Source organism: Colletotrichum siamense (assembly GCF_013390195.1).
Source record: "Colletotrichum siamense strain Cg363 chromosome Unknown KSG_Cg363_contig01, whole genome shotgun sequence".
Taxonomy (NCBI): Eukaryota; Fungi; Ascomycota; class Sordariomycetes; order Glomerellales; family Glomerellaceae; genus Colletotrichum; species Colletotrichum siamense.
The window spans coordinates 3,031,995-3,055,976 of NW_023501014.1; the positions used below are offsets into that span (position 1 = coordinate 3,031,995).

The 23,982-nt window shown below is 55.8% G+C and overlaps 9 protein-coding genes across 9 annotated transcripts; 4 read left to right on the forward strand and 5 right to left on the reverse strand.

The window, feature by feature from the left end:
- Positions 1-232: 232 nt before the first annotated feature.
- Positions 233-2,157, forward strand: ADE2 (phosphoribosylaminoimidazole carboxylase; the record flags this gene model as incomplete). Its single annotated transcript, XM_036632631.1, has 3 exons — positions 233-1,070; positions 1,120-1,779; positions 1,832-2,157. The coding sequence occupies 3 exons, from the start codon at positions 233-235 to the stop codon at positions 2,155-2,157; spliced, it is 1,824 nt and encodes a 607-aa protein (XP_036501505.1).
- Positions 2,158-3,079: 922 nt separating this feature from the next.
- Positions 3,080-3,329, forward strand: CGCS363_v000783 (uncharacterized protein; the record flags this gene model as incomplete). Its single annotated transcript, XM_036632632.1, has 2 exons — positions 3,080-3,176; positions 3,241-3,329. 2 exons carry the CDS (start codon positions 3,080-3,082, stop codon positions 3,327-3,329), a joined length of 186 nt encoding a protein of 61 aa, XP_036501504.1.
- Positions 3,330-5,017: 1,688 nt separating this feature from the next.
- On the forward strand, positions 5,018-5,692 carry CGCS363_v000784 (uncharacterized protein; the record flags this gene model as incomplete). The annotated part of the gene is made up of 3 exons (XM_036632633.1): positions 5,018-5,166; positions 5,225-5,455; positions 5,536-5,692. 3 exons carry the CDS (start codon positions 5,018-5,020, stop codon positions 5,690-5,692), a joined length of 537 nt encoding a protein of 178 aa, XP_036501507.1.
- A 718-nt stretch (positions 5,693-6,410) lies between these two features.
- Positions 6,411-8,540, reverse strand: CGCS363_v000785 (putative succinate dehydrogenase [ubiquinone] flavoprotein subunit; the record flags this gene model as incomplete). The annotated part of the gene is made up of 4 exons (XM_036632634.1): positions 6,411-6,630; positions 6,684-7,907; positions 7,968-8,410; positions 8,493-8,540. 4 exons carry the CDS (start codon positions 8,538-8,540, stop codon positions 6,411-6,413), a joined length of 1,935 nt encoding a protein of 644 aa, XP_036501506.1.
- A 1,418-nt stretch (positions 8,541-9,958) lies between these two features.
- CGCS363_v000786 (Succinate dehydrogenase [ubiquinone] iron-sulfur subunit) lies at positions 9,959-10,934 on the reverse strand (the record flags this gene model as incomplete). The annotated part of the gene is made up of 3 exons (XM_036632635.1): positions 9,959-10,279; positions 10,333-10,484; positions 10,577-10,934. 3 exons carry the CDS (start codon positions 10,932-10,934, stop codon positions 9,959-9,961), a joined length of 831 nt encoding a protein of 276 aa, XP_036501509.1.
- An 898-nt stretch (positions 10,935-11,832) lies between these two features.
- CGCS363_v000787 (Protein phosphatase 2C-like protein 7) lies at positions 11,833-12,912 on the forward strand (the record flags this gene model as incomplete). The annotated part of the gene is made up of 1 exon (XM_036632636.1): positions 11,833-12,912. One exon carries the CDS (start codon positions 11,833-11,835, stop codon positions 12,910-12,912), a length of 1,080 nt encoding a protein of 359 aa, XP_036501508.1.
- A 1,508-nt stretch (positions 12,913-14,420) lies between these two features.
- On the reverse strand, positions 14,421-15,201 carry CGCS363_v000788 (uncharacterized protein; the record flags this gene model as incomplete). The annotated part of the gene is made up of 3 exons (XM_036632637.1): positions 14,421-14,545; positions 14,599-14,943; positions 15,009-15,201. 3 exons carry the CDS (start codon positions 15,199-15,201, stop codon positions 14,421-14,423), a joined length of 663 nt encoding a protein of 220 aa, XP_036501511.1.
- Positions 15,202-19,513: 4,312 nt separating this feature from the next.
- On the reverse strand, positions 19,514-20,761 carry CGCS363_v000789 (Histidine protein methyltransferase 1; the record flags this gene model as incomplete). The annotated part of the gene is made up of 2 exons (XM_036632638.1): positions 19,514-20,185; positions 20,270-20,761. The coding sequence occupies 2 exons, from the start codon at positions 20,759-20,761 to the stop codon at positions 19,514-19,516; spliced, it is 1,164 nt and encodes a 387-aa protein (XP_036501510.1).
- Positions 20,762-21,271: 510 nt separating this feature from the next.
- Positions 21,272-23,502, reverse strand: CGCS363_v000790 (WSC domain-containing protein; the record flags this gene model as incomplete). The annotated part of the gene is made up of 5 exons (XM_036632639.1): positions 21,272-21,641; positions 21,718-21,835; positions 21,914-21,919; positions 21,971-22,040; positions 22,102-23,502. The coding sequence occupies 5 exons, from the start codon at positions 23,500-23,502 to the stop codon at positions 21,272-21,274; spliced, it is 1,965 nt and encodes a 654-aa protein (XP_036502530.1).
- Positions 23,503-23,982: the final 480 nt, after the last annotated feature.

Below are 23,982 nucleotides of genomic sequence, written 5' to 3' on the forward strand. Positions count from 1 at the left end.
GCTCTACAGCGACGATAACGGCGGGGTGTTTTTTCACCGCCTGCCTGAAAAGGTCAAAATCTCTAAACTTCGACTCAAAACTTTGCTCCATCCGCCCTGTTTATGCGGGATTGATGAGTCGTTTCTTCCCTCGGGAACCACCTCTCCGCCATTTTTGTTCTTGAACCATCGCATCCGTTCTGGTTCCAATCTCCTTCGCACTTACACCAAATCCGCCCTCACGCCTTCCAACATGGTCAAGAAGCCTACCATCGGCCTCCTTGGAGGCGGCCAGCTTGGCCGGATGCTGTGCGAGGCCGCGGGGCCTCTCGGCATTGATATCGCCATCCTCGACGAAGCCAATTGCCCTGCGAAGATGGCAAACCAGAACAGCCGCCATGTCACCGGCTCCTTCAAGGACCCGGCAAAGATTAGGGAGCTCGCGGCCATGTGCGATGTCATCACTGTCGAGATTGAGCACGTCAACACCGAGGTCCTCGAGGAGATCGCGACCCGCGGCGTTATCACTGCTCCCGGCACCGTCAAGAAGGTCCCAGTCCACCCTCACTGGCAGACTCTGCGCCTCATCCAGGACAAGTTCCTCCAGAAGGAGCATTTTTCCAGAGCCGGCCTTCCCATTGCGCCGCAGATGGCCATCGAGTCCAGCCCCGCCATCCCGGAGAGCCTGTCGGCTGCTTACAAGAGCTTCGGCTTCCCCTTCATGCTGAAGGCCCGCAAGGGTTCTTACGATGGCCGCGGCAACTTCAAGGTCAATGGCGTTCAGGACTACGAGGCAGCTATTCAGGCGATGGGTAAGCTGTCGCTTTACGCCGAGAAGTGGGTTCCTTTCGACATGGAGCTTGCCGTCATGGTTGTCCGCACCGAGGACGAGGATGGCGAGCTGAGGAAGGTCCACACCTATCCGGCTGTCGAGACGATTCACGAGGAGAGCATTTGCACTAAGGTGTATTACCCTCCTCGCAGAGTCCCTCTTGATGTTTGTGAGAAGGCCCGCCAGGTTGCTGGCGACGTCGTCAAGACGCTGAAGGGAAGGGGTGTCTTTGCTGTTGAGATGTTCCTCCTGAAGGATGGTGAGTTTCCAACGCCGCCATGATTTGATCTTGAATTGACATCTGATAGGCACCATCACCGTTAACGAGGTTGCCCCTCGTCCTCACAACTCTGGCCACTACACCATTGAGGCTGTGCCCTACATGTCCCAGTACAAGGCGCAACTCTACTCCATCTTGGACATGCTCCCGCGGTCCATCAAGCTTCAGCCCCGTGTTTCTAGTGCCATCATGCTGAACATCTTGGGCGGCGCGCGCGAAGACTCTCATGAGGAGCTTGTTGATCTCACCACGTCCCTGTACGACGACAAGATGGACATCTTCCTCCACCTGTACGGCAAGTCTTCTAAGCCGGCCCGTAAGATCGGCCACATCACCGTCACTTCCTACGAACATGGCGTGAACCTGGAACAGTTGGCTGCGCCCCTGATCAACGAGGTGAACTATATGCGCGAGGCTCGCATCGACGCCTCGTCCGGGCAGCCTCGTCTCCAGCAGTCTCCTATCAAGGCCAAGAAGATCAGCTCGCGGAACTCAGACAAGCCTCTTGTGGTTGTGACTATGGGCTCTGATTCCGACCTCAAGGTCCTTCAAGGGGCTTTCGAGATCCTCGAGAAATTCGAGGTTCCTTACGACCTCGACATTACCTCTGCACACCGCACTCCCCACCGCATGGTAGAGCTCGGCAAGACTGCTGCCCAGCGTGGTATCAAAGTCCTGATCGCAGCAGGTATGTTTTGTCTATTAATTTCCAAAGATCACATCGCTAACATGAAGCCTAGCTGGCGGTGCTGCTCACCTGCCCGGTATGCTGGCATCTGAAACTACGGTGCCAGTCATTGGTGTTCCTGTCAAGGCCACGCACCTGGACGGTCACGACAGCTTGCTCAGCATCGTGCAGATGCCCCGCGGCTGCCCTGTTGCCACCGTTGGCATCAACAACTCAACAAACGCCGCGCTGCTGGCTGTTAAGATCCTTGGCTCTTCCAGCCTCGAGTACCAGCAGAAGATGGCTCAGTACATGAGCAACATGTCTACCGAGGTGGAGCAAAAGGCAGCCAAGCTGCAGAATGTGGGATGGAAGGCATACCTTGAGGAGAAGAAATAAGATGTAGGGGTCTGTTCTCTTTTGCATACCTTACGTGGTGCCTACTTTATGAACAGCATTGATTGATACCAGCACCGGCGTCGTTTAGGAGTAAAACCAAAAATATAAACTTGAGTAGTCACTTTGATGAAATGATTCGCTCCCGCGCCATATTTATGGCCAGTGTACTGGTTCAACGGACCATGCGAAGGACCTGGATCAGTAACCGACGAACCGGTGAGCACAACCGGTTCTTGAGTAACAGGAGAGCGTGTGCCCCCGCTTGAAACATGAGATGGGTTTCTCTGTGATGCCCAGCATGACGCAGCTGACGACGTGGGCATAGGATACAAACGAGCCGTTGGCTTCTTGTGTAACAAGCTACGAGCTGACCACACCTGTCGAAGGAATTGCCCTGATTTTGATGCTGTCTGACCTTGGCTATCTCCCGCCAAGGCTGGCTTGGATTCCTCCGGGCACATCAAGGGTTCCACTGCGATAAGTGAGATGTATCTATGATGACGCCGCACGAGATACTTCCCAGATCCGGGATCGCGATGTCTTTCAGCAAGAGTTGTCTCTGGATGGATCTGTCCTGATGAGGTTCTTTTATCTCTCCATGCTGATCCTTTTATTTTTATCTGGGCGGTTGCAACGAAGTTTTCTCTTCTTCTAAAAATAGGAGTTCCTGATGATCAGCCATCCTCGCTCGATCGATGATCACCGGCCAGTTGATGATAGTAGTCCCGATCAGGTAGGGACGGTTTGAGAGTCAACAGGTCGGCTCGCGCCGGATCGACGAGCTCGCGACTCGTGGCAGGATCTGTCAATGATCGACGGAGCCTTCCACGTTCGTTGCGAGCGTTGACGGGAAAGGGTAGGGCGCCTCGCTCGTATGTCTTGCCCAGCCTTGAGCTGACGTCCGAATAGGCACATTCGAGGAATGTTGCGGGCGCTTGGAGGGCAAAGTGATGTCTCCGAAGCAGCGCATACATTCGGCTCGGAGTGCGGAAGAAGAAAAAGGGAAGCAAAAGAAGAGAGTAAGGTAAGACGGACCAATTCAAAAGTGACGATGACCACTCGAGCTGACCAAGGTTTTCCCAGCGCCGCATGTCTCAAATATCACCGAGGTATGCGCCTTCCATGTCGATGATCCCCCGCAAATGCCACAGTCACAATCTTGGCTTAGCTGACAGCGGGAAGGAGAGACAGTCGTAGCAAGAGGGTTTGTAGGTAAGGTAAGGTTCTTCCATGTCTTGGATATGAATGCCCCAATCGGGAGGAGAGACAGCAAGTCGGACAGTTGATGGTCGGATGCTATTCATAGCCCCTTGCACGTTGCGGACCTTTGCCTTTCCCTCTCGGCTGCACCAGGGGTCCCGAACGAACGTCGCTCGTACAACGAGACATCCCTTCATTTCTTCCCCCCCTCGTGCGTCCACTCGTCCACAAACGCCCTACTGAATGTCATTGGGCTGATGTCATTCAACCGTCAGCGACCAAACGCCCGAGTCCTGTCGCAGATACGAACCCTCCCAAGCTTCCGGTGGCATTCCTCTCAGCCGGTGGGAGCGGTAGTGCGATCTTGAGTTGGCATCCATGGCTAGCTCCACGCTTCCCGAGTCCATATCACAGTCCCAAGGATTCGTGATAGCCTACTACCAGTGAACGGCTTCCCGCAGTCGATGGAACATACCTCAACTTAGTGTAAGACTTTTCATTCCTAGACCTGTTTGGTACTTGTGGAAGAATCGTTCAGACGGGCCGAAGCACCGCTCGAGTCTCTCACCCGAATCCAACCTCGACGTCGATTTCGAAGATGATCAGCCCATATCAGTCCGCCCGTACCGTTCGCCGGCAGGGGTCCAGGTTGCCGCTCCCTCGAAACAAGCGCCTTGGCGGGAGCGGAAAGCTTCTAGATACGGTTATCTTGACTCCCCCGTATATGCGATGAACCAGCCACATACGGGCATGTTGCATGGTGCTGGGCAATATCACGAAAGCCTCTCAGCCCAGGCTTACATTTGGAGGGCCACTTTCAGGCCAACCCGGGCGGAGTTTTGTCCGTCGCTTTTCAATAATGGGTTCTCGTCAAGAATTTTACAACCTGGAACGAGCTGAAGACCGTTGATGGTATCCTTACATCAGTTGGACATGCTCGAGTCCACAACTGGGTATCACGAACAAAGGAGCTGTGCTAGTGTAACTCCCCGCGGTGCCCACTCGACTTCCCCCTTGCCTTTTGCAACAGCCCTGAATACCCCTTCTGGTAGGGCAGTCTGAGACCAGACTGCTCGAAAACAGCCGAGAACTGAGACCTTGACCTCATCACCAATCGCTGATCGTCGACACCATCCACCGCTCTGTCCACATGCACATGCGGCGCACGCTACTTTCAACCACCATCCGCATGCGCTCCCTTTCTCCCCTACATCGTGGCCCTGTGTAAGCTATTCTCGCGTTTGGCATGCTTCCGCGTCTCTTGGCACCTACACCGAAGCAAGGTAGACTGTGCTTGGCGGGCATGGAAGCAAACTCATCTGGCGATGTGCCTTGTGTACTGGCAACCAGGGCGCATATCTCGCGGGGCAGGGCAATGGCGGCTCACTCCTCCCCTGCGGCCGAGACAGTCACAAACACCCTCCCGCTAGCCTCCGTCTTCCCGTCTTGGAGACTATCCCAGCCGGCTGTTGGGCAAGCCGCCGCGGGTGTACGTGCGACCTATTTGCGCAGGCCGTGAGGCTATATAGGAACCCGGTTGTCCGGCCTGACCGAAGGAAAGTTTTTGTGTACTCCAGCACAAAACCACAATACGCTCTTCACATACACAAACCAACATCTGCAGATTCAAGAACTCTTCTACGACTTACACCAAGTCAATATGCACTCGACTCAACTTCTCGCAGCCGCTCTCAGCGTCGCTGGCTTCGTCGCTGCGGCCCCCCAGATCCAGCCGGGCAAGGCCGGCTGCCCCCAGAACATCTGCATCGACGGAATCAACCCCGCCTGTCCCACCGTGCGTTGGGGAGGGTAAGCCATCTTTCGCTACCGCTGCTGCCAGCGATCCTTTGCTGATGTCGAATGATAGCTGCTACGATGCCTGCAAGCCGGACACGGCGCCCACGATGCCTCCCTGCCCGAAGCCCACGAAGCCGACAAAGTCCATCACCAAGATTCCCGGCAAGCCCTCGCCTCGCCCTACCGCACCTCCCAGCATCTCGGTCACCCCGGTCAAGCCGCCGACCATTATCACGGACTCATGCAGCAAGCGCACCGTCTGCATAGACTACGTCAACGAGTGTGGTCAGTGGTACGGCGGGTAAGTCTCTCCCTCTCTTTTCCTATTGTCGATCCATTCCACAAGAGAATGTTGTAGACGGCTAACATTTCTTCCAAAAGATGCCACTCCGACTGCCGCCCCTGGCCGTCCTACACCGCGCCTCCCTGCTCGAAGTCCACGTCCGCGCCCGACCAGACGTATTCTCTGCCTTACTTCACCAGCGAGCCTGATCAGACCTATTCTCTCCCGTACTTCACTGCCGATCCCACCCCTTGAAAATGGTTGAGAGAAAAATGTTATGGAACAAAAAAATACAAGGAAGGAAAATGTAGTGTATCTTTCCTGCTAGTAACTCGCAATGATATGTCGCTGCTGTGAACTACCGTCTCGATTCGCGCAATGTCTTACCTGTATGCTCACTTGGTGCATGGAACCGTGACGGCGCATGGCGCGCCTGTCTGAATGAAGTAATGAACGGTTGAAGTCAAATAGGTTGGCACATTCTTGGCTGAGCCAAATATCTCGACGCGATGTGATGAGAACGGCCAGCTATGCGAGGGTGGTCGTGATAACAAGAACAGAGTGTGACGAAGTGGTTTTCCCCTTGAACACCTTGAACACCGTCATTCATATGGGGCAGGAGATAAATATTCAAGTCGTCAATTTCGAATGGCAAGGGACAGTCAAGTTTGAACTGATTCAGGTTTCTCTTTGAACAAAATGAATTTCTCCTCCTACTTTACACGTTTTTAACTCCAGAGCCAAAGCCCGAAAGCCTGCGGTGCATGTACCTAACCCATACAGCATATTCCAAAAAGGGTCGGTAACTTATTCCCCACGCGGCTTCTCCCACGATCATTAACTGAAAATTATCGTGGTATTATGATTCGCCTCCTCTCCCTAGTCTTCTTTCTCTTCATCCTCTGCTGTTCCGATATTCCCGTTGCGCGCCTCCCAAAACACCCGACACCTGGTCTATCGTAACATTGATGGTTTAGTACACACGCTTGAAAGGAGGGACGGCCTTGCACTCGTTCTCGTCAAGGGTGTTGGCGATAACACCACGGTAGCTCAGGTCGACCTTGCCGTGGGGCTGCTTCTGGAAAGAGAGGGTGTGCTTCATCCATTCCTTGTCGTCACGCTCGGGGAAATCCTCGCGCGCATGGGCTCCACGAGACTCCTTGCGAGCAGCGGCAGAAGTGGCGGTTTGAATACTGTTAAGTTGTTAGCGTCAAGTGTGACCAATTTAAACAAAGATGTTACTTACGCGCAAGTCAGCAGGTTGCGGAGCTCAAGGGTCTCAACAAGATCGGAGTTCCAGATCATGCTGCGGTCCTTGATGCCGACCTCGGGGAACTGAGCGTCAATCTCAACCATCTTGCGAACACCCTCATCCAGCGACTCCTGTGTTCTGAAAACGGAAACCTCAGTCTGCATAGCCTTCTGCATAGAAAGACGAACATCGGCGGTGGTCCTGGGGCCCTCGGACGTGCGAACCTTGTCAAGAACCTCAATGTGCTCAGCGCCAGCATCAGCCGCAAGGGGCTTGTGCTTAGTGCCGGGAGAGAACTTGTCGCGGATGGTGTGGGAGACGGCACGACCGAAGACGACAAGGTCGAGCAGGGAGTTGGCACCGAGACGGTTAGCACCGTGGACAGAGACACAGGCGGCCTCACCGCAGGCGAACAGACCGGGGACGACCTTGTCCTTGCCGTTCTCGTCAACGGTGATAACCTCACCCGTGTACTTCGTGGGGATACCGCCCATGTTGTAGTGGACGGTGGGCAAGACGGGAATGGGCTGGGTGCGAACGTCGACACCGGCGAAAATACCGGCGGTCTCAGAGATACCGGGCAGACGCTCGTGGAGAACCTCGGCGGGCAAGTGGCTGAGCTGCAGGAAGATGTGGTCCTTGTCCTCGCCAACACCACGGCCATCGCGAATCTCCATGGTCATGGAACGGGAAACGACGTCACGAGAGGCAAGATCCTTGGCGGTGGGGGCGTAACGCTCCATGAAACGCTCACCCTCGGAGTTGAGGAGGTAACCACCCTCACCACGAGCACCCTCAGTGATCAAGCAGCCAGCGCCGTAGATACCGGTAGGGTGGAACTGAACGAACTCGAGATCCTGGTTGGGCAGACCGGCACGGGCAACCATGGCCATACCGTCACCAGTGCAGGTGTGAGCGGAGGTGCAAGAGAAGTAGGCACGTCCGTAGCCACCGGTAGCCAGGACAGTGTGGTTCGCGAGGAAACGGTGCAGGGTGCCGTCCTCCTGGTTGTAGGCGAGGACACCGCGGCACTCGCCGTCCTGCATGATCAGGTCGAGGGCGAAATACTCGATGAAGTAGTTGGTGTTGTGGCGGAGAGACTGGCCGTAGAGAGTGTGCAGAAGGGCGTGTCCGGTACGGTCCTCGGCGGCGCAGCAGCGGTAGGCCTGTCCACCCTTTCCGAACTTCTGAGACTGACCACCGAAAGCACGCTGGTAGCTGTTGCGAAAGGCTGTTAGCAAGAAGGACCTCACAACTAGGTCGTGGAATGGCACTCACATCTTGCCGTCCTCGGTTCTGGAGAAGGGGCAGCCGTAGTTCTCAAGCTCGACAATAGAGGCAGGAGCCTCACGGGTCATGTAGTGAATAGCATCCTGGTCACCGAGCCAATCTGAACCCTTGACGGTGTCGTACATATGCCACCTCCAGTCGTCCTCGTGCATGTTGCCCAGAGCGGCGTTGATACCACCCTGAGCAGCGACGGTGTGAGATCTGGTGGGGAAAAGCTTGGAGATACAAGCAGTGTTGAAGCCAGCCTCAGCGAGACCGAAGGCGGCACGGAGGCCAGCACCACCGGCACCGACGACAATGGCATCGTACTCGTGGTCGATAACGGGGTATTTGTTGCTGACGTAGGGAGAAGCCTCCTTCGCACGGAGGGGCTGGTTCGCGAAGACCCGCGCGGCGGATCTAGTCGTGGAGAATGCGCGCGCCTGCGAGAACTGAGGATTGTCAGCGAGGTTGTTTCTCAAAGCCCGCCATGGATTCTGTCGAAGGTTGCCACAGAACAGAGGGAATGCTTACAGCAGGTCTGGCGGCGGCAAATCTCCTCAGCGCCATTGAGGAGGCCATATTTGCTATAAACACTATTGTCGAGTGTCAGTATTGTTGTGTCGAGTTGTTGGCGTATTCGTGGTCCTGAATACTCAGGTCGTGGGGGTGGCAGACGACGTTGACGACCGAGGATGCTGTGCGGGTGGATGGATGCGTGGAAGGGAATGGTCGGAACTAACCGTTGTCGGAAGAGAGAGATCAGGCCTGCGGGCGATGGGTTAGTAAGAGAGAAGTCCCCTAAAACCTGCTATTGCCATAACTGCACACGTACCTTCAATTGGGGATCGGTCTCCAGAACGAGGTGCTGCCTCCAGTCGATGTCAACAACTTGGGTGGGAAAAGGTTACTGGGTACGACCTGTCGAGAGGTTTGCGAGGAAAGGATTCCACAAGCGATTCAGCCAATCACTCTGTCTTGATTCGTGATTATCCCTCCGTCTCCATACGAACCTAAGCTGGACATCCGCCGAGGAGCCGAAGCCACACTAGCCACACTCCAGGAAAGCCACACCTTCACATGCATGAAGTCCCGTCAAATTCCGAAGATCCAATCCGGGGTACCTATCATCAGTGCGACCGGACGAAAGCTTAGCCCTCCTGGATCAGCGGCCATTGAAGAATTATGTTTATCCGCAAAACTTGGGGTTGCGATACACGTTGCGCACTTGAACTATGCTTCTGAAGAGTTGCTCTGGAGTTGTCGCAACTCTTTTCTCTGCGTTTCTGTCTCTCAATTGAACGCAATTGGCCTCGTTGGAGCTTTTCGCATTGCGTGCTGGTTCTGCGGTGCTTCCCGAACCCCATTGCCGAGGTGCGGGTGGAACTGGGTCCCTTTCGATGCAGAGGCCCAAGTCCATGACTTCACGACCACAGCTCGCTATCGCGCGCGATTATTCGCATTGCCACTTTTCAAACAACATGACTACGTGGAGCCTCGGCAACAGCTTAGCGGTCAATGGTCAAATGGTTTCCAGTTGTAGTGCAGCCATAATCAATTCGCAACTCGTTGTCGCAATATTGCGTTCGAGAGTTTCAGAGCACGTGCCTACGCGGTTGCAGCAGTGTTGAAGAATTGTAAATAATTTAGGGTTACCCTAGGTATCTATCATGAAGCCGCCGTTCCACGGCCAACTCTAATGTGGCAACTTTCTTTGTTGCATCGTCCACCTGACCTCCCAGTGGCATTCTGAGGTCCGACCCCTCGCCTCGCATCGCTCTAGCACATCCAGACACACAGGTAATCCTCATCAGTAAGCCGTAGAGTAACGGAAACAAAAGAAAGCCTGAATTCAGAGTCCCCTTTTAGTGTGCCCAAGGAGTTCAAACTCCAGCCATGCTCATAAAGTACACACTACCTAGTATACAGCCAATAACGCGCCGCCCAAGATTATGACTCCAACCCGTAGAAACCTCCGCCACCAACTTCCGATTCGCTTCTTAAAAAGCCATAGCCTTCTTGATCTCGGCAATGGCCTTGCCGGGGTTGAGACCCTTGGGGCAGGCACGTGTGCAGTTGAGAATCGTGTGGCAACGGTACAGGCTCATGGAGTTGTCGAGGGCGGCCTTACGCTCAGCCTTGCGCTCGTCACGGGAGTCGGCCAGCCAGCGGTAGGACTGAAGGAGGATGGCGGGTCCGAGGTACTCCTCAGAGTTCCACCAGTACGAGGGGCAGGAAGTCGAGCAGCAGGCGCAGAGAATGCACTCGTAGAGACCAGACAGCTTCTTTCGGTCGGCGACGCTCTGGCGGTACTCCTTGCCCTACGAAGGGTTAGCGTAAACCTTTAAAGTGAGTGGAGGCAATTTCAGCGTACATCAGGGGCAGGAGTGTCTCTCTGCAGGTAGGGCTTGATTGAGCGGTATTGCTTGTAGAACTGCGTCAAGTCGGGAACGAGGTCCTTGACGACGTAGGTGTGAGGCAGAGGGTAGACCTTGACGTCTGACGCGCTCTCAGTAGGAATACGGCCTGGACTTTGGTTAGCCATGCTATCACATCTTCCGGGTCGAAGGCGATGGCAGAGTCGAGCTTCTGCCCCCGCCCTCAAGGGGGACACGTACAAAGGCAAGCCAGAGTGTTCTGTCCGTTGATGTTCATGGCACAGCTACCGCAGATACCCTCTCTGCAACTCCTACGGAAGGTAAGAGTGGGGTCGATCTCGTTCTTAATGCGGATCAGAGCGTCCAGCATCATGGGTCCCGTCTTGTTCAGGTCCAAAGTGTACTCCTGCATGCGAGGCTTCTCGGTCGGCGTGTCGGGGTTCCAGCGGTAGATGGTGAACTTCTTCATCTTGGGCTCCTTGACCGCGGGCGCATCCGTAGGGGTGGCAAGGCCACGGCGAGGGATCGTGACAATAGGGCGGAAAGCGGCCTTCGTGGCCGTTCCAAGGACTCGAGAGGAAGAGCGGAGAGCTGCCATCGTGGCGGTTGTTTTCGGGAACGATTGATCGCGAGGATACAGTCAAGAAAACAGCTTGTTGAAACTCCAAGAGATGTTTGAGCAGTTGCAGGTGTGCTGCGGGGCGTTGGTGGTTGGAGGAGTTGGCCGGATCACCGTAGTATTATCCTATGGGAGGCGTTTGGGCGAAATCAAACATCATAGAAGATTTGGCTGCTGGTTCCGACTTCGAATACCCGAGGGCCAGCGGGACAACCGGCCAATCAGGTACAGCCTGATAATAAGCCTAAGTTCTCCACAGCTGACCAGGATCGGGTGAATGTGAAGAAGGACTCGGGCATTCCGTGCTGCCGTGGGTGCACGTGACGCGTTGCGGGAATATGGCGGAGGTGTCATCCCTGCCAAATCCGGGGTGCGCTTTTTCATATGACATCAAATCGGTGGATGTTGCATCCATCCCTTGGACGGCTGCTGCACCCATCGCGTCGCAAGTGTCCAATTGTGCTCGTGCGCGTCGAGGAAGCTCCAGTCTTTCCATATGAAATCCTAAGCTGACAGCGTTGTTGAGCCCGCAGCGAGGTGACTTTGCGTCGTTGTCTGTCGCCTTCAAACTTGACGCGGGGATAGTTAACATGCGGACTGCGGAAGCACCGCAAACGCATCTCCAAGAAACACGACACGTCGCTGCACATTGGAAGCAATGGCCGCAGCGGTGATCGCTTTGCGCCAGCCCCTGGTCCAACTCTCTCATACTAAGCCTTTGACCAAGGGTAATTCCTTCAGACAATGCGATATCTGTTGAGGACAAGAAGCTGATTGCATCACAGCCTGCACCTCGTTGTATCCGACGTATCTGTTGCGTCAGCAACGGACCCCTCCATCGCCATTATCCCAGCGCTGCATCTCGACGACCAGAAGCATGAGCTCCGATTCGACAGCAGCCAAGCTCTCCTACCACGTCGCAGCCTCATTCACTGGCAAAGACCGACCGTACGATCCCTCAACACATATTTTCCATTTCAACCCATACAATCGGATCCAACTGAATCGCAGCAAGCGATCGAGGCCAGACAGCGGTCATGATGCCTTCTTCGTCAGCAGGGTAGGCGAATCCGGGTCGGTAGCTCTGGGCGTCGCCGATGGTGTTGGCGGCTGGGTCGATTCTGGTGTCGATCCTGCAGACTTCTCGCACGGCTTCTGCGACTACATGGCCTCGTCAGCCTATGGCCACGATGCGATCAAAAACGATTCGACAAAAGGCAGTGGCGATAAGGACCCATTGCGGGCGCAGGCTTTGATGCAGACCGGGTATCAGGCGATATGTGAAGATAAGTCGGTTCCCGCTGGAGGAAGCACAGCATGCGTTGCCGTCGCCTCTCCAGATGGAAACCTCGATGTTGCGAACCTGGGCGACTCGGGCTTCATCCAGCTCCGTCTGAACGCCGTACACACCTACTCCGAGCCTCAAACGCACGCCTTCAATACCCCTTACCAGCTTTCCATCGTGCCCCCGGCTGTGGCAGCACGCATGGCTGCCTTTGGTGGCGCCAACCTCTGCGACTTCCCCGCCGACGCCGACGTTACCCAACACGCCCTCCGACACGGGGACATAGTGGTCTTTGCGACTGACGGTGTCTGGGACAACCTCTTCAATCAGGACATACTTCGTATTGTGAGCAACGTCATGACGACGACGGGTGCCTGGTTCGACAGCAAGAACGGTGTGCGTGTCGTCGACAATCTCAAGCCCTTTACGAAGCCCTCAGAGGATGCCTCCGTACGACCACCTTCAAAGTTCTTGACGCTGCAAAGCGTTCTGGCAGCAGAGATTACCGCGGCAGCCAAGTCGGCTAGTCTCAACCGCAAGCACGACGGTCCTTTCGCCAAGGGCGTCCAGAAGTACTTTCCTCAGGAGAATTGGCATGGCGGCAAGATTGACGACATCTGCGTCGTCGTGCTTATTGCGTCGGACGACGCCAAGGTCAAGAGCCGTCTTTAAGGCCACTTTGAGAAGTTAGCTCTGGTTTGGAGCGTCGAATTCTCCGAATTGTATTATTATCAAAAGACACAAAGCATGCCGCCGAGATGGGCTTTTGTTTCTTGTTTGCTCAAGCTATTAAAAATATAGACATCGGAAAGGAGGCGCCGCCGCTACATTCAAGCCTGGGATCATCGTCGCTTTTCCGTCCAGTGTTTCGCAAAACCAGATATCCACCGTGTACATAGAAGCAACAAGCCCCTTGAAACTAAGCAACAACCATTCAAGGTTGTTATATCACTACACATCCCCCGTTGAAAGCTCCGAATCTTGCTTTGGGCCCTGCAGGCAAGATCGGGCCATGCAGGATACGAAGATGACAGCATATACGAGATTGCAGCTGGCAGACGGACAAACCGGGCATACAAAGTCAGGGTCCATGACGATGATGTGACCGACGATGCGATTGAGCCGAATTGACTGCATTGACTCTATCGACAACGGCAAACGGATGAAGCAAGACATATTCAGCAGATTCTCAAACCACACGTCAGAACACACACGCTAGAACAACGCCAGAAAACCCAGCATCTCGTCCCCTCCCAGACGTCTCACGTTGACAACAGCCCCAATCCTTCCCTCTTCACAGCCTCGATTTCTCCACCGAACAAACTACATATTTTGGCTCATCCGATCAACCAACCAGTATCCGTAGAACCTGTTTTTTTACGTCTATGTCTGTGTGGTGGGAATCCTCTCCTGCTGATCGGCAGGAGGCGAAACCGACGTTGGTTCGTTGCTTCCTTCTTCCGCCTTCCCCACGGCGGACGGTCGACCCCCTTTTTTGGCCGCAAAGGGGTCCACGTCAGCGTCAGCCTCTCCACGTGGAGGGTCGAACAAACCGGTCTCTTATTCCTTATTTTCTGGAGACCTCTACGATTCGTTTGTTTCGTGGATGAGTTTAAACACAACGACTGGCGAGATCTTGATGTCGGTGTAAGTGTGATTTCCTGACTGATCCCTCGGACGCGGATGCGCCCCGGACTACAGTGTACCCTGCATGCCTGCGCCCGAGTGACCCGCATGCAGCGTCGCACAGGAAGCACTGGCAGAACGTCACGTCGCTCGAGGACAAACGGTCAGGTCATGCATGTCGCTTGAATAGGCAATGCAAGCACGGAAGATATGAGGGGTCTGCCGTTGTACAATCGAGATGTCAGATGGTCACGAGCGAACAGGCCACAAGTTGGTCTGGCGAATTAGTGGTAAGAGGCAACAATGCATCTGATTGCTGTAATTGACTATGCTTGTGTACAGACCCAGTTGAATACAATACACAGAAGTGGTACGCCGTCCGTTGTCATCGTCTTCATCGAGTCCAGCTACTCAATTTAGCTAGACCCCATATGCAACGCCTCATCCTGATTGTTCCTGGATCGCATTACTATATATTAAACCCTTTTGTTCCCATCATATACCAGTCAAGTGACCCATGACTGTCCCTTTTCGTCCTCGTCAAACACACACGCTTACTGGAAGTAGAGCATGGCGGCGACGGTGAGACCGATGAGGGCAATGGGAGAGCCGAGGCGGACAGAGTCGCTGCCAGGGACAGTGGTGGGGGAGGTGGTGGCACCAGTAGTGGAGGACACGCCTGTTTGCTTGTTAGTAAATCTCATTATGAAGAGAACCGGGATAGAGACATACGAGTGCTGGCGCGGGTGCTGGTGGAAACAGTAGAAGCGATGGTGGAGTTGGCGGCAGAGGAGACGGTGGCAGCAGTCTCAGAGGCGGTAGAAGAGGCGGCGGAGGTGACGGTGACGGTAGCGGAGGCAGAAGCAGACGCAGAGGCCGAAGCAGAAGCAGAGGCCGAAGCGGAAGCGGAAGCAGCAGTGGAGCTGGCACCGGTGGCAGTGGCCGCGCCGGAGGCACCGGAGATCTGGAACTGACCAGAGTAGTTGGTCTCACTGCCGTCGGTGATCTCGATGGCGTAGGTGTCAGCGGGGAGGCTGGCAGAAGGGGTCCAGGTGAAGGAGTTGCCAGTAGCACCAGCTGCATTCATGTTAGTCATCTTGATACTGTGAGTAGACCATACCAGGTCGAAGCAGCGGGCTTACTGGTGATGGCGGCGACGGTCTTCAGGTCGGTGCTGGCGCCGTTCTTCAGGTTGAGGGTGACGGCACCGGTGGCACCGGACCAGGTGATGGTGAAGGGCTGGCCGGCGGTGATGGCGAAGTCGCTGTTGGTAAGCTGGACAGCCTGGGCGACAGCGGCGAAGGCGGCGACGAGAGTAGCGGAGAAGGTCTTCATTGTGACGGATTGGGTTGTTTTTTTGTGAAGATTAAAGTTGGTGAACGAGTGTAAAGGTTGGTGTATTAGGTATCGTACTACTGTAAAGGTCGCAAAAAAAGGTCAACAACGAATGTCGGGAAGGCTCGTGAGGAAACAAGAGAGGAAAACGGACAACAGGTCGAGGGGGGGCCCAGGAGTAGAAAAAGGCTTCTGGCTTCCCCGTGTCGAAGGAGCGAAATTAGGCGAAGACAGAGATCCAGGGGTAGAGCATGGAAGGGGGGGTGTGCGGGTGTGCGGGTTCTGGCGGAGGCATGCGACTTACATCAGTAGCGGTACCTGGGATGGTGGTAGCAGACGGAGCTTTTCCTGGATATTGCTCGAGGGTAGAAGTTGGAATTCCGGGGGTGTGGACGCGCGATGGGTGGTAATATTGCGTGGGTTGATGTTTGTCTGTGTTGTGTGTACGGACAGATTTGTTTGTGTGTTGAGTTTGGGTCTGGTGATGGAGACGGGTGGAATGGAGGATCATCAAGCGCGGGACTGAGAGGAGGGCAAGGTGAGTTTAATAACGGAAGGACGAAAGGCATGAGGTGAGGTGAGGGACGGGAGGCGAGCACGCGAGACAGGAGCTACGCACAGTCGAGGCTTGCTTGTTTGGCGGCGTTTCGACGATGAAGGGCGATGGAATCACAACAAAAGCCATCTCACACAGTAACCGCGCTGCGCGGAAGGCGCTGCTCCTTGCTGCTGCTGCAAAGTGAACCACGGCGCGGGCACCACGGCCACGGCTCCCACCTGGCGCCTGCCTCCAGCCTCTCCCAAGCCCGTGATTTACGCAGGCGCAGTACAGAGTACAATGCCATTCGGTACCTACCTTACCTCCATGGCAGCAGCAGACCAGGCGTCCAGTCGGCGCAGCGCAATTCGTCGCAAATGAGGAAGCAGCGACGATGGCCTGGGAGGGTGTAAACCTGCAAGTACCTCTCCTCTCCAACCGTCCGTCCTTCCTTCCTTCGCACCAGTCCTAGCAACCCCAGCAACAGGGGCGCGGCGCTAAGCTTAATCAGGGTTGGGGCAGAAAATTCTTGGACGGGGACCCCTGTCGCAGAGAGGAACATGGCGAACCCGAGGCCACACGCTAACGAGCACCAAGCTTCAGGTTTCTGTGGTGCGCCGTCTCTTTCTTTCGCTGCTGCTTTCAACAACACGCTTCTCTCCCGTCCCGCCAGACGATGCTGCACCTGTTACAGCTTGCGACTTTAGGTTGTCTTCCTAGCTGCTTACCAGCACCTACCTTAAAGCTGAGCTGTCTGATGGGGCGTTAGCTGGCCTGGAACAGCTGGGAGGGCAACCACTTTGCCCGCGCGTACGTTATACGCCGTCGCCCGAGCTGTTAGGTACCTTAGTTGCCGACAACACACCTCCAGTTTTTTTTCCAACGACCGTCGTCGACCGCGAAGCTCGCTCAACGTCCCCCTCTCTTACCCTTGTGCCCCGGAGTCGCCCGAGCGCCCCTATTGGTCTTTTGAGCTGGGGTCTCTGAGAGAACCCTTCCATCCATTCAGCTGGGGCGAGCAGCGGCCCTGGTCGACCGTCCAGCGTGACAACGTCGCGTCCACCTCCAGCATCCGCAATGGCACAATCCAGTGGGCAAATGGTCCATCTCATTCTCACCTCAGTCCACCGCAAGTGACACCCGCTGCAACTGGGCCAAAGAAGACTCAGGGAGTCAAGAGATGCCCCAAGACCTGATTTGCGCCAGTCTCTGACTCTCGCCCATGCTCTGGTGCCCGCTTTTCTCGTTCTGGCCCGATGACGAGGGGGTCCTGGGGAGGTTCCTGTCGATCTGGGTCTTTCGAGGCGCAGCAAGGGAGGGGACAAGACTCATTTTCATTTTCAGCGCCGACAGCTACATCTCTCGCCCGAAAGATGGCGCGCGCACCATCAACAGCCCAGAGGAGGTACCTTCTGTGTGTGTGTGTCTCCCCCAAGCGCCTTCTTCTTTTCGCCGCCCATGGGAATGTGAGCATATTACCATCTCAGCCTGCTGCTGTTGGCGCTGCTGTTATGCTCGCTGACGCCCAGCCAACTCAGCCTGCAATTGCGTGCGCAGCCAACAGCGTCCATCCCTCCACCCTCCTTTCCATCTCGTGTTCTATCTCAAGAGGCAAAAACTCTACTTGCCGCGGACCAGTCGCCGTTCGTCGTCAATCCGATGGTTGCTGCAGGCTGACCTTGACAGCTCAAGGCTCCCCCACCACGCCTAATGGAGGTGACGACGCCTTCCGCTGCGCTGGTATTTCCAAGCATCCGAACATCAAAAAAAATGCGAATGCCAGCGGCACCTTATTTCCTCACCCTCAACCCTGATGTGCTAGGACCCAGCCCGCGGCTACGCGGCGGCGGCACTTACGTCGTCACCCTCATCGACGACCCAGCCTGCTCTGTTTCCCCTTCTCACCGTCAGTCCATTGACTTCTAGCGCAAAGTCATTTAGATCCTGGCAACTTTGTCTGTCTGTTTGTTTCCGCCCCATAGAAGCATTGACGGGCAGGGCTTGAGACAACAGGTCAGCTGCCGCGGACATAGCAAGTTGCTTTTCTCCATGCTTCGATCCTGCGAATATGGATGGCCTGACGCACCCGTGAGAGGTGAGTGACTGCTCGGCCGTCGCCATCAACGATAGTCTGGCGCACATCATGCTGGAACGGGACACTCTTTCACCGATCATGACGGTGACAACCAGCGGCCTGTCCTCCCCAATCGGCGGTACTGACCTGACAGGTATCGCCTGATGAGGATCTACCGAGGGGGCGCCGGAGAAGATTCTGCTCTTCGCCTGCACCCGCTTGAGCCGTGCCGCGCATTCCATCCGGCCCCTCTCTCCAGAACTCTCGTTCCCACGGCACGGTACGCGATACATTCACGCATATTGCACATATTGGCTGGTGTAGACGGATATAGCACATAGCACTGCAACATCATATCGCACAAGCGCAGCCAATCTCGCTCTCAATCGGCGAACGGGGGCGCAATCCATCGGTTGTGCAATGAGATGCAATGGAACGACGTCAGGGCCTGGCCGCTGCCCAATTGCGATTCCAAGATGCCAATATCTGAGTGAGAGAGAAAAAAGGACCAATTTCAATGCGCCCCGTTGGAGACCCATTGTGGAGACCAACATTGGACAAATCTCCCCAGCATGCGCGCTATTTCACGGCTTGCACGGTACCTGCATTTTTGCGCCATGGGCCCTGTGCCTGGCCTCCAATCGACGGACTCGGACACTAACAGCTCCCGGTTCACCCACAATTCCCCCTCCGTACCCTGCTCTAGCCGATTCGTCTATTCTCCATAACGTCCCCTTGTGAGCATCCATCTGGAAGTCCCCCGCGCGACCGACAACGGAACGCCATCTGATGGCTCGAGTGTCGTCCGAACGATTCGATATATCGGTCATTAACAACTTCGTTCATCATGGAAATGCAACTTCGCGAACAACTATCGGTGAATAAATTTGTTGGAGCCCAGCATCCAGCATGTAGCGATGTCTCCGCCTTCAGCAGAGTTTCAAGCTGAGGGGATGGCAGCTCCGTGACAGGCTTGGCCCTCTGTGCTCCCAACTCATTCACATGCAGCTTTCCGCCATCAACGCCAGTGACATCTTGTGGTAAGTTACTCTTGGCCGGACAAAAAGGACAAGCGAAGCCTGGTTCTGCCTCAAGCAGCGTTTCAACATGACACCATGCTGGAATGGATATTCCTCCGAATCACCCCCAAAATTTGCAGCCCCGACTTGGGTGACGTACAAGGCCGCGATGCGGTGCCACGGACGGGAATGCCGGTACTGGAATTGGCGATGTGATGCGATTCGATTCGGTACCACGCCGTGGCTGCTGCAGATGCAGGACAAGAGAAAGCCAGGCTGATGAACATTCTGCAACGCCACAGCCGCGCCCATCAATCAGGCTTGACGTTTCACGTGCCCAACATTCGTCGACAGGTCTTGGTTCATGCCACAGGTCCCGCGTCTTACGACACTGTCTGGGAGGATGGATGCCTCCCGAAAGGGTTCACAGCTACAGCCCGAGACCCTTCGCCTTGCCAGCTACCAGCACCTCATGGAGAGTTTCCTTGTCTCCCCCTAGAATGCTCAACAACGGCAAGGACCTCTTCCCAATTCGCGCCGGTGCGCCAGAGCATTCGTGGACTCCCAAGACACGGGTTCGACAAGGCAGCCAATCGAGCACGGCATCGTCCCGGCGGTGGCAAACAAATACCATAAACAGATGAGCGTCACCCGACAGCTTGGACTGGAACGATGGTTCTATTAACCGGAAGAACTCAGCGTGCAGCGCACGACTCCACGCCGGACACCTTCCGTCTCCTCCGCGATCTGAGTCACCGTCGCGCCCTTTCCTCTGGCCTTGTCCACAAAGTCGTCGAGTGAACCCCCGACGCCAAAGTACAGCCTCTTGGCTCCCACCAGCGCCTGTGACTGACAGCCGCTGCCTCCCCGCTCCGCCTTCTCCTTGCTAAGAATAGCAAAGACCATCTCATTAAATGCCTCCAGGGCGAACGGGGAGTATATTGTCTCGGCCCCGATGAGCAGGGTATCAAAGTCTTTGTTGATGGTGTCACTGTCGTGAGTCTGCTGGTTCAGCTTGGACTGGCTCTCGTACAGTAGGTCGATCAGCTCCTGTGACCAACCGCCGGAAATGAAGTTGAGAGAGATGTGCGAAGACGCAAGGAAGTCTTGGAACTGCTGCAGCACCTCAGGCGTGAGCTCCAGCTCGTCCTCCAGCGCGAACGCCTCCTGCACGGCCGGGCTCTGGTCCCTCCGTTCCAGGGCCCACGCAAGAATGAAGTTGGGCAGCGTCACCAGCTGCAGCACCGAGGGGTTGTAGTCGGCGAGCGTAAGCAGCAGCGGCGACCTCTCCGTCGCGTACCTCATGGCCCACTGCAGGATCGCCAGAGATGGCAGCGCCGTGCCGCAACCAAGCTGTGCCATCAATCACATTAGCCCCTTTCTCATCATCATCATCGATCGCCACTCCACGCTAAACCGGCGCAAGTCCTCTCATACCTCTACGACCCGGAGTGGCCGATCCTTCAGCGCATCAAGGTACCCGCCGCTGGCGAGCACCTTGACCAGGTCGACGCTGCTCTCCCAACTCTTGAACCCGCCCTCGTAGACGCCCGTCTTGACGTCGTGGCTGCCGAGGCCCTCGGCCGCGGGGCCGGCGGCGGTCTCGTCCTCGGCCATGAGCTGCACGCGCACGTCCCACAGCTCGCGGCGGGGGATGGCGATGGTGGTGCCGTCGTCCAGGACGACGTCCAGGGTGCTGAAGGCGACTTTCGAGGGGAGCTGCGCGAGCATGTGCTTCAGGTCGTGGCCGGTGGGCGGCAGCTGGGGTTTGCCGGGGACGGGGAAGGCGGACGATGACGACGACGCGGCCGCCGCGGGCGGCGCCGGGGTGTTGTCGGGCTCCGGGCCGGCGGGCGCGGAGGCCGGGGCGGGAGGGGAGTCGTCTTCTATGTCATCGCCGCCGAAGCCGAAGGAGAAGGATGAAGACATTTTTTTTTTCGGGGAGGGGGATGGTGGGATGCCGCGGGGTTGTAGGAAATTTCGCGACGATAAGAAAGTCGCGAGGGAAGAGAAGCTGCCTTATCAAAATGTGGGGGCGGGGTTCAACGACGTCGGTGCGCTGCCCTTCCCAGTGCCTCATTGCAGGTTCGCCGGGCGATGATGTTGCACTTTGAATATTTGTACACGGCTAGGGACTACGCGAGTACTTAAAGCCGGGTCACTCGTGGGCTTTCGAATAAGTTTCCGGCGGAGCCGTGCTCAATACGTTCACTCAAGTTGCATGATACCAATTATAACCCCACAGTTTGAATACCCGGAGGATTAGTGACGGTGGGCATGAGGGTGAGTGAGACGTCAAACTAAGGTAATGTTGAGAGATGAGCATCCATGTCACAATTTCTGCACGCTTCTCCAAGTTCTGAATCCTCATTCTTGATGTTCACTTAAAATGTATTGCTTTTACAGACTCGTTCGTCAACGTGACCAATACCGTCAATCCTACGCATCGACGACGGTAATGTCATCAATCAGAACCGGCGCCTTATTACTTCCACTGGGCCAATTGAAGGCAAACATGATGTAGTGCGTGCCGCCCGCGATGTTGAACGTCCACGTGTACTTGGAGTAGCTCGCCAGCGGCGTGTTGACGTTCCTGCAGGGGTTATTGGTCGACCCGCACACCAAGACGTCCGGGATGGGATAAGTGTCCCAGGCGAACCCAAATGTCGGCACCCCGGCGGAGGACGGCGTCTCGTTCATGCGGCCGATGTATGCGGTGACGATCCTCCTCTTGGTCGTAGTGGAAGGGGGCAGGGTCAGTGTTTGGGTGAAGCGGCCTATGAGACCTCCTGGGGCGGACTCGAAGAGGCTGAAGGAAAGGAAGGCCGTCAGTCAGTAAGGATGCAAATGGAAAGGCGTGTGTGGGACATGTGTGTGCGACTTACAGAGCTCCGCAGCCGCTTACTTGATACCCGCCGCCGACGATGCGCCCGGTAGCGGCACCGGTGATGGTCCAGTTGCTGGTGCCGTAGTCCCATCCGGAGTTTTTCACGTATGGGCCGCCTAGGAAGAAAGGTTCAGGTTAGTATGTCGATGGAATGGCAGCCGGAAGTTTTCTTCAAGCGGGTGCGGAAGACTTACTTGCAACTAAAATGAAGTCAGTTTGAGTTGTCAAGGGATAGGATTGGGTTAACTCACTGGCTGGGCTGGGAGCAGCGCAGGCACCGCTGGCGGAAGATGAAGTGGCCGTGGTCGAGGTTGCGGCGGTCTGTGAGGCATTAGTATGGCGTGCTGCTTCTTCAGTTCGAATAGTTTGTAGGTTCGCTCACCGAAGAAGTGAATGAAGAGGTGGAGGAAGAGGTGGGGACGGAGGTAGAGGAAGAGCTTGCAGAGCTTGACTTGGAGCTGTAAGGAGAGCTGGAAGAAGAGCTGGAGGGAGAGCTGGAAGAGGTGGATGAGAAAGAGGTGGTCAGCGGCGTGGTCGAGGTCGAGAGCGTGCTTGTAACGGCAGAAGAAGTGAGCGAGGTGCTGCTGGAAGTACTAGAAGCGGTGCTAGAGCGGCTTGACGACCCAGACGAGCTGGATGTGGCAGACGTCAAGGAAGCAGAGGAGACCCTGCTGCTCGAAGACGAAGTAGACGCATACGTGGATGAGGAACTACTAGAGGGCAGGGCCAGATTCAAGTTATAAGACGCGTAGATGTTGAGGCGGTTCGAGCCGCCACAGGTCTCGTACGTGTTGCCTCTGCAAAGCATGTTGCAGCCGTCCGTCGGAAGAGTCAGCACGCCTCCGTTCTGGATCTGGTTGTCACACCAGCACTCCTGAGAGTACTCGACACCGGCAATCTGGTATCCGGCAGCGGAACACGCAGCGACACAGCTCTCGACCGTCATGCTGGCGGGCCCGCCCGCCACAGCCATGCCAACGCCGAGAGCGCGGCCGAGAACATTGTCCTTCAGGCAACCCTGGCCAGTCCAGCCCGCGGGCATGGTGCTTGCTGTCTTGGGCGCGGCGGAAGACTTGTAGACGTTGATGAAGTTCCCTCCGCCGCAGTATTCCGTGCTGTTGCCGGAGCAGAGCATGTTACAGCCGGTCTGGCCACTGGCGGCGGTGCTAAGGATATGGTTGTCGCAGTAGCACTCCGAAGAGTACTCAACTCCGGCGTAGGAGAATCCGGCGGCTTTGCAGGCGGCAGTGCACTGTAGGACTGACATGAGACTGTCGCCGGCCGCAACACCGGTACGGTAAGCGAGGATGCGGCCGGGAATATTGTCGTTGTAGCAGCCTAGAGAGGCCCAGCCCGCCGGGCCGGGGTTGACACCGGGACCGGCGGCGGCAGCGGTCGTTGTAAAGACACTGAGTCTGTCCCCGGCACCGCAAGGCTCCGTCGAGTCGCCGGTGCAGGCGAAGTTGCAGTCGGATTCGGGCTGCATAGTGGCGAGGGGCCCCAGGGAATAGTCGCAGTAGCACTCGGAAGCGTACTCGACACCGGCATATGGGAAGCCCTTGGCCGAACAGAACGCGATGCAAGATTCCTCAGTCATGCGGCTGTAGTCGACGTAACTGGCACGAGCCAGCTGTCGGTTACCGGGAGAATCGGTATAGCAGCCAAGGTACTTGAAGCCTGCTGGAAGGCTGGTAGTGATTGAGAGCTCGCGTTTCGAGATTGTCGCGGCGTTGCCCAGCCCAGTCAGGGCCAGGGCAATACCTGGGATGGTAAAAGAGTGCATATTGAAATGAAGGGAGTGTGCTATCTGTAAAGAACGAAGGATTGGAAGCGAAGAAAAGAATGAGCTGATGGTTTGACATTAGAACGTGCTACTCAGAGACTCAGCATCATCTCTATATACTCTGCACGAAGGCCATAGTGATCGACAAGAAGCGATTCTGATCAAGATTCACATGGCTAACAACCATACACTTGAACTTGGGACTATTGCCAACGTCGTCAGGCTTGAACCATATGGCGGGATGCTCGCGTGGTGCCAGACGGTTGTGGCGTGGTGGCTATGAGCCCAGACATGAAAGGACTGCGACGATGGTGTTCGGGTTCTCAACAGAGGTGTGTTCCCATTGTTCTCGGCCTGAAACTAACAAGCTGTGGCTACCGTTGGACTTTTCCTCAATCTCGACGGATTTGACTGCCAAGAAAGCCATTGTGCGAAATAACATGGCCATCTTTGTCGAGTTCCGGATCTGGATCAATTCCA